Source organism: Motacilla alba, chromosome 3 (genome assembly GCF_015832195.1).
Source record: "Motacilla alba alba isolate MOTALB_02 chromosome 3, Motacilla_alba_V1.0_pri, whole genome shotgun sequence".
NCBI classification, from domain to species: Eukaryota; Metazoa; Chordata; class Aves; order Passeriformes; family Motacillidae; genus Motacilla; species Motacilla alba.
In genome coordinates, this window is record NC_052018.1 from 19,184,969 (window position 1) to 19,194,032 (window position 9,064).

At 37.3% G+C, this 9,064-nt stretch overlaps 1 protein-coding gene across 20 annotated transcripts in view; it reads left to right on the top strand.

The window, feature by feature from the left end:
• MYT1L (myelin transcription factor 1 like) overlaps positions 1–9,064 on the top strand; it is a 307,215-nt gene that overhangs the window by 294,340 nt on the left and 3,811 nt on the right. For 14 of the 20 annotated variants that reach the window (XM_038132858.1, XM_038132859.1, XM_038132860.1 and 11 more), the window contains 2 exons: positions 2,037–2,128; positions 5,075–5,184. In XM_038132858.1, coding sequence (XP_037988786.1) covers positions 2,037–2,128; positions 5,075–5,184 — 202 coding nt within the window. The remainder of the gene's footprint in view (positions 1–2,036; positions 2,129–5,074; positions 5,185–9,064) is intronic. The other 6 variants (XM_038132878.1, XM_038132875.1, XM_038132876.1 and 3 more) reach the window with 1 other exon arrangement.

The following is a 9,064-nucleotide window of genomic DNA, read 5'->3' on the forward strand; positions in this document are numbered from 1 at the left end:
GCTAAGAAGATACCCACAGGTTTAGGCAGTCCTGAAAACTTGATGTGTAAAATCATGACCTGGGAATAAGATTGATCCTTGGCACCAAAATTTGGATTTAGTTACAATGAATCTAACACTTCGGAACAAATTTGATTTGTTTGATTATTTTTCTCTGCTCTCAGATGTGCTGTTCTAGGATCCAAGTTACTTGTTGGTCTGTTTGAATGCTGTACCTGCAGGCTGTTTAAGGGTTGATTTTATTTTGAGAGGTTGTCATCAGTCAGGACTTTTAGAGAGGAAGAGGCTACAGAACAAGATGAGAGTAATCTAATGTAGTTGTTTTTATGCCCAGTGATGCTAACTTCTTCTGAAAAGGAGTGAGGACATAATATGAGAAAATTCAATAAATCAGCTGAAAGGTTACAAAAATGAAGTCAGTTAAATGATGCAGAAACTTTGCATATACTGTTATCCCACTTCTTTCTCTGTGCCAACATTTTTTTCCCAAAACAGCAAATACTCTTCTCCTTAATTGTCTTCAAGGCTCCCTTTGACACATCAAGAGGACAGTTGTTTACAGTCACACATTGAGTCTATAGCAGACCTTGGAATAGTAATTTGGCATCCTACCAACTAGGCCACAGCCAAAAGCTACTAGGTCATGTAATTTCTTGATACTAGTAGTATTATTTTATTATACATCTTAGTCACAAAGCTGTATAAAATGTTGAACACAGATTCTTTTGCTGAGAAAATATTTTTTAATATCTTTTCCTAAGAGCAATCCTTTTTTGTATGACTGCACTTGATAATAGTAGTCCAGGCTTTTCAGAGAAACGTTTTTCATAATCAAACTATACATAAATTAGAGGACTTTATTTAGAAGGAAGTTGCATCTTTACTTAAAGAAATGCTTTTAATCAAAGACACCACTTTCCTCCATATTACAGAGGGATTACTTGTGTATTAGATTTGAATCTGATTTGCACAATTAAAAATTGTAAAAAAATTCTTCGTTTGGATCTGGAGAGGAAATATAAATGTGCCTCTAATGCAATGAAAAGCACATAACGTTACTCAGTTTGCATGGCTATGAAAACTGAAATGTTGAGACAGGAGGAAGTTGTTTAGCAAGCTTCCAAATTCTAAAGCTACAGCTTCCTCAGAATAAGATTTTGGTTTTCCATCATTAAATTAGATTGAATGTGTATTTTCTCTTATCTGTGATAGTGCAACTATCACAGATAATGATGTGATTTTGGAAAAAGGGGGGGCTTTGGTGTACCATTACTTGTTAAATACTGAGCACTGTCTGATCTGTATTTTGATTTTTACAGTAAAGACTGCTAAAACTGTGTTGGCTATCAAACTGTTTTGTACAATGTAATTAAAAAGCTTAATATTTTTGCAATGTGAGAGAGAAGAGATAACTGAATGTGCTTCCATAAATGTAACAAATATGCATTAAAAGACATATATATCCCCCATTAAAACAAGGTCATTTCTATTGTAATTACTTTCCTTGGGCTCCAACAAAAAGCCAACACATAAGTTACTGCCATTTTAAGAAAAAAATTAGAAAAGGGCAGTTTAGCTAGCTCAGTAGTTGATATTCACAATGAAAAGCAGTTTATAAGAGCTAGTCATTTGGATGTGAGAGGTAGCTCATGTCCTCTCCTCTCAGCATTCAGTTCCATGTTTGAACATTTGAATCAAAAAAGGGAGGAAGTTCAGAGCAGGAACACATAAATTCAAGTGAGAGTATTTAGGCAATAACTGCTTTTAAAATAAAATGTTTTATTTAAAGTATTTTGTCTTAAGAAAATTGAACTGTGTATCTGACTTCTATATTAGCTGTCTATGCAAAAAAATCTTGGAAGAAAAAAAAACAATCAAATCACTACTGGTAAGTCCTTTTTTTCAGACTAGTGCACTCTTTCAGTGCTAGGCAGTGAAGATAAACTATGTCTCTGATACTGTTTTTATTACAGGTTTGGATTACAGATTTATTTTCAATGACCTGTCAAAATTAACAGGCTCCTTACTGTTCACAGTTTATCAGGATGCCCCAGAGCTACTTCTGCAATGAAGAAAGCAAAGCTGTCTGGAGAACAAATGCTAACAATAAAGCAGCGGGCCAGTAATGGTAAATTTTTAATCATTAAGTTCTTAAATACTAATTCTCTGTAAACTAAAGTTATAGTTACTCTATTGCCTTTTTTCCTACATGTATAAATCCACTCTATATAAATTGTGAATTCACTGTCAGTAGAAGAGAAACCAGGTCTTATGCTCTGGAAACCTGAGCCAAGAGTAGAGCAGTCAGATTGAGTTATGTCTATATAAATCTAAAACTCTAAAATATTTCAATGTGGAATATACCATTATAATTTGCTGGTTACATTTCATTCATGACTGGATGATAGTTAGTCTTACATTATTGCAGGATTCAGAAGAGAAAAAGGGTTTGTTTCCAGAATGTTAATTCCTCCTGAGTTCCCTTGAGTTCATTTGGACCTATGGCTCTATAACCTCTGGCAGATGGAGATGGTTTTGTGCCATTTCAGCTCCCGTAAACTTCATTTCTTCCTGGGAACCTTGAGTTGCAGGGAAGATGATGAAGGTACCTTGGATGAAAGTCAGAATAGGACCCTGGTAGTTGAAGTGCAGTAAAAGTAAAATGTAGGTACTTCAGTTCAAGTAAGTAATATGATAAAAACTTGTCTGGGAGATGCCCAAGTCCTGAATTTTCTTGGAAAGCTATGTAGTCACTTAGTCTGTGACAGTGACTTCTTAACTGTTGGTGTTAACTGCATTTAGAGCCACAGAGCATTTGAAGGCAGTGCAGGAGGCACCTCAGCCCACATGGCCAGCACAGCTGGAGAAAGCAGTGGCTGTCTTTTTTCAAGAGTTTGTAACCAGAGAGTGAAAGATCTGGATGTTATTTTCTCTGCAACCTGGGTAGTATTGAAAACTTTAAGTATCTGCTATGTCCAGGAAAAATGCCTTAAGGAGTAATATGTGGATATTTTGGCTACTTGGACACATGGCCTGCCTGAGCAACCCAGTGGACTTCTGTGATGGGGTGACTACATCAATGGACGAGGGAAGAGCCACAGATGTCACTTACCTGGACTTCTATAAAGCCACAGCCATGGTCTCCTACAACACCTTTCTCTCTGAATTGGATACAGATGGATTTGATGGGTGCAGTGTTAGGTGAATAAGGAATTGGTTGGATTCTCACATCCAGAGGTCAACCGCCCAGAGTCCCGACGGACATTAGTGACAAGTGTTGTCCCTTCGGGGTCTGTACTGGGACCAGTGTTATTTAATATCTGTATTAATGACATAGACAAAGGGATCAGGTGCACCCTCAGCAAATTTGCAGATGACACCAAGCTGTGGTGCAGTGACACTTCTGAAGGACAGGATGCCATCCAGAAGGACCTGGACAAGCTGGAGAAGTGGCCCATGGGAATCTCTTGAGGTTTAACAAGACCAAGCACAAGGTGCTGCACCTGGGTCGGGGCAATTCCCAGTATCAACACAGGCTGGGATGAGCAGATCCAGAGCAGCCCTGCTGAGAAGGATTTGAGGGTGTGAGGGGGGTGAGAGGCTGGACATGACCCAGCCATGTGCCCTCACAGCCTGGAGAGCCAAACGTGCCCTGGGCTGCATCAGAGGCACCGTGGGGAGGGGATTCTGCCCCTCTGCTCTGCTGAGACCCCACCTGCAGTGCTGCATCCAGCTCTGGGGTCCCCAGCACAGGAAGGACACGGACCTGTTGGAGTGAGTCCAGAGGAGGCCACCAAGATGATCAGAGGGATGGAGCACCTCTGCTGTGAGGAAAGGCTGAGAGAATTGGGGTTGTTCAGCCTGAAAAAGAGAAGGCCTTGAGGTGACCCAACTGCCTTCCAGTACCTGAAGGGATCCTACAACAAAGATGGAGAGGGACTTTTTACAAGAGCATGTAGTGTCAGGACAAAGGGGAAAGGGCTTCAAACTGCAAGAGAGTAGGTTTAGATTGGATATTAGGAAAATACTCCTTACTATGAGAGAGGTGAGACACTGGAACAGGTTGTTTAGAGAAGCTGTGGATGCCTCATCCCTGGAAGTGTTTCAGGCCAGGCTGGATGGGGTGCTGAAAAACCTGGGAAGATGTCCCAGCCCATGGCAGAGGGGTTGAAACTAGATAATCTTCAAGGTCCCTTCCAACCCAAGCCATTCTATAATTCTGTGACATCTTTCCTATCAGAGTCAGGCACTGTGAGGAAAGGTATGAAAGATTCATACCAGCAGAAGAAGGAGAGTGGGAGCACCAGTTTCTCTGGCTTTAGGTGTTCACACTTTGACTTGAGAAAAGACAGATCTATTTGTCTCATCCCAGGATTATTTTATGCTATGTTACATTAATTATAAAGATAAATTAATTAAACTGTTACAGTTTATTCCTATCTGAATTCTTAGAAATGCAGTTACCCGTAAAATTCTGTTGTTTTTAATATTTATTTCAAAAAATGTGAAAAAGCACTTCCATTTTAAAATTACTCTATATATCCTTAATTGATAACACCCTTCTGAACCCTTTGTGAACCATTCTGAGCTGTCATCAAACATTAAAAATAACTGCAGAATCACAATATACCTCAGTGCATCAACAAAATTTCTCTTTGTTGAGAAAAAAATTATGAATTAGTTACAGGTTCTCTTGATAATGCTGTAATATGAATAGATTTCCTTCAAAAGATCTGTCAGTGGACACACTCTTTAAATAAATTACATATGACAGTGAAGTGAAATTTGTTGCTGCAGGTACATTGCTTATAATATAAAGTTAAAGGAGTGTATATAAAATTAAAGGTCCTTTTGATCCTCCAGGTATTTTCAGCAGTTTCACTGGAGAATTACTGCAATTTTAAAAGGAAAAATAGTTGAAAATACTTCTTTTTAACTGCAGAATAAAAGTTTGAAGAATGCTTCCTTTTTTGCTTGAAATAAATTGATTTTTAAATATGGAAATAATTAATTCACTGAACTCTGATTTAAACGTTAATTATTTTAACACCCCTTTTATTTTTATGTCACACAGGTATAGAAAATGATGAAGAAATTAAACAGTTAGATGAAGAAATCAAAGAACTAAATGAATCCAACTCCCAGATGGAAGCTGATATGATTAAACTCAGAACTCAGGTAACAGTTTTATGAAGCCCTAAATTCAAGCTGCTTTTTCTACCTGACTGATTAAAAAAAATAGTACATTTATTTTTTCCTTATATATTAAGATATCTATGCACAATTTGCTATTTATAAAATCTGAAGACAGTGTTCATTATGCAATTTTCACATCAGTTACCAACAGAAAAACAAAAAAAAAACAAACCAAAAAAAACCTCAGCAAAATACAGTCTTTAAAATAATGGCAAAACATGACCTGTCGTGGTCAGGTTGGTATTTCCCCTTGATAAGGCTATGCCTTTCTGATAGTAGTTAAAATATTGTGTGACAATAAGTTGAAAGGTGAAGGAGCCCAGATGAGCAACATGGCTTTTGTCATGTCTTACAGAGGAAATTTAGACAGAGAAGTGAGTACCTGTTACACTTCATCATGTGATACACTAAATGCATAGTGGTTCCAGATATCCAGCTTAATTATTTTTTCATTCTGTAAAATTTGGGGGGGGGGGGGGTGAGGCGGGAAGCAGAAAACGTAATATTAGATTATTAACTAAAATCCCATTATTCAGTAGTCCTAAAACTCAATGGAAAAAGCAAAAGAAGAAAATCAATTGAATTTCCCAAGAATTTTTCAGTGTCCAGCATAGATTCTGGTGCTTGTCTCTTCACATGATTCGAGCACAGACACCAAGAGTGAAATTTACCACAGTCACCATTTGTCAGTCTTTAGTCCCATGTTCCTAGTCACTCACTTGATCTCAATGGAAACAGAGTAAACCATTCCTTGTTATTTCTTTGTCTGCTGCTTGTGGAGATGGGCACCGTGTCCATTCTCCTTCTCCTCTTGTATAGTCATAAAGGCAAGGCAGGATCTACTTCTTCAACTTGGGTTTTATTTGATTTTTAAACCTTAGCCAGATTGATACTGAAATCTCACTTCTGTTTTATGCCTGCATTCAGAGTTCCACTGTCATTATTCAGCTTTCATAGGATTTGATTCAAGGTTTACGCAGTTTCCTGATGTGACCAAATATAACTGTAGAGTAATGAGGACAAAATCTGCAAGAACATAAAGCAAGAAGAATAATCAATGGCAGGAAAATTACATATATTTACTCTTGATAAATTTGGTCATAAATTTTAAATCTGGCAGCTTCCAATTCCCTTATGTTTTCTTCTGCTTAATACACTGTAGATGCTATTAACATACAGACTGATATAGCTGAGTTTTTAAAAAATGTGAAGCAGTTTGGTTGTTACATGTACATTAGGAAAATGCTCCAGTTGTCAGTAATTTACTGCACTTTTAATTTTATATTTGGCCAGATGGATTGAAAAATAAAGCTGTGGTAACACTATCACAGGCATAAACATGTATTGTGTTTTAGAGATTTATCTAGGAATTTCATATCAAGCTTTCTTCTGAAATGAGTACAAAAGACATACTTTAGTAGTCTCAGTTCTAGGTTTCATACTTCAGACTAGTGCCATTGCATATTCTTAGAATTCAGATTGGGCACTTTTGGGACAACTGAATGTTCTTGGTAAGAGAAAGCTCATCTGGTCATTTTACCAATAAGTTAAAAGGATATTTTTCACACTTCAGTGCAGCAGATTAAGAAAAAGGGTAGATTAAAATGATTATTGGGATTTTAAAAAGTAGAGCTACAAGAGACCATGAAAACATTATTTTGTCTACCAGTCATCTTTACTTCCTAAGATCTTCCTAAGCTAAACCTGACAGGTGCTTGTCTAACCTGTTCTTTACTTCCCATACTAGAAATTCCACAATGTCATGGTAATCTGGTCTAGTTCTTACCCATCTAGCTCCTAAGGCCTTGCAGAGAATCCCAGCTGAGTTAAACTTCACAAAAAAATTTAGAGGCCTTAGTTTTGAATTCATACACTCTCCTGAAGATAAGCAATTTACATTTGCAACACACAGAGGGTTACATCATAGTCGTTATCAAACTATTAAAAGGATCAAAGTCAACAGTCCCCTTTATCTGCAAAAGTGAAATTATATTGGACATAACAAAATGTATGCTGATAAACCTTTAGAAAATCATTGTGCAACTCAGATTTCAGTAAAACTTGACAGATGGGAAATATGCAATGGCAAAATAGTGGAAGTTATGTGAACACCAGAAGTAGCAACAGTCTTGTTTGATACAGATTTGCAACCCATATGATTGTAAGTGCCAGTGAAAGTTTTTCATATGACAGGAAATGCTTCCATGTAGAATTTTTCTATTTAATAAAGTGAAAAGTCAATCCTTTTACTTAGTTCGAGCAGTTATAAGACTCTCCTTTACTCAGCTGCCTTTTTACTTAAGACTTCGAAGAAAGTATTTTTAATCTAAAATCTTCTAGTAAATTCGTTCAAATTTAACATGCAAATATGAGAGGAGCAGAAACACATTAAGGGGAGAGGGGAAGAACAAATCTGCAAATAACTGTGTGTTTCATACAAGAAACAGTTTATCCTATTTTCACAATACATACAGGTAAACATTTCTTAGTTTTAGGGTAAAATGTGAGGAGGGAAATTTCAGCCTTTAAGTGAGCAAATACAATAATTAAATTCAAAACAGATGAACTTACAGATGAATACTAAGTGAAGTGGTGAGATATGCTGATCATCTGCCACTGTATTTGCAGATACTCAGCATCTCATGAAAAAAAGCAAAAAAGATAGTTCAAGTTGCAATGCTTAGCTAGATAGAAAATCTCTAGAATGTCAGCTCCTGCTGAAGTTAGTGTGAGGTGGCTGCAGTATGCCATACTGAACTGAGCTTTCATTGGCATCAGACTCCTCATTCTGGTCTGTAATATTAAAAAAAAAAATAGGATAGATATTGGAGTACGACTTGACTAAGAAACACCTATGAAAGATATTTTGCATTTGGATACAGCATTTCCCTCCAATATAAACAAGCTGAAAGCAAAATGAGAGAGGAGGATCAGGTGTTCAGGTTCGAAGATGAAGAAAGTATTTTCCCTTCCTAATATATTTTGTGGAAATTAGCTCAGAATCAATTAATTGTGACAAAGCCAAGTCCTCACGATACTAGCAACTTGGATTAGCTGCAATATGCACCTGTAGTCAAAGCAAGAGATGCTTGGAGACTGCTTATTTAGACACATCACTTTTCAAAATTACTTCTATCAACTAATGGGCTGCATTTCCATAACCAGACTAAAAGTTTAGATCCAAAATAAAATGTGATACCTCTAACTATCTGACTGTGCCACCAGTTTCCAAACATTTAGTCACCGAAGGTCAAGTTGATGTGCACTTAAGAACCTTTATCCTTCTGCCTGTTACTACTGCACAAACTCTGACCTTCCCATCAGCATTTTAACTGTATCAGTTCTTTCCATAGCTTACTCTCTAAGCCAGTATAGAAACGGGTAAACCTCATTTTGAGAATTCAAAACCTTGTGTTCTTTGGCATTTTTTCCACTTCACTGCCATCTTTTTTCTTGTCAATGCATATTTTAACCTACACACACACGGAGCACACTGTACATTCTGTAATAGCTGTTAACAGTTATCACCCCATGTGGAAAGTACAGACAGGGCTACAGAGGAAAGTACAGACAGATGTGAGTGAGCTCTGCATGTGCTCTTGATGAGCTGGACATAAGCCAGCGCTCATCTGAAATCCTTATAACTCCATTAGCACAATGCTCTCCACAAGCTCTTTCTCTCAGCAATGCTTTTAGCTCAAGCAGGGCACCATGCAAGGTCAGAGCTAATGTGTCTGGTCACTTGGAAACACAGGCAGAGCACAGTCTCAGTTGTTTTCACTTATACATGAGGCAATGCCACAGGCCTATGCACAAATATTCTTCAGTTTCTTCAGTTTTACAACTCTATGTATGTACTGGAAAACTT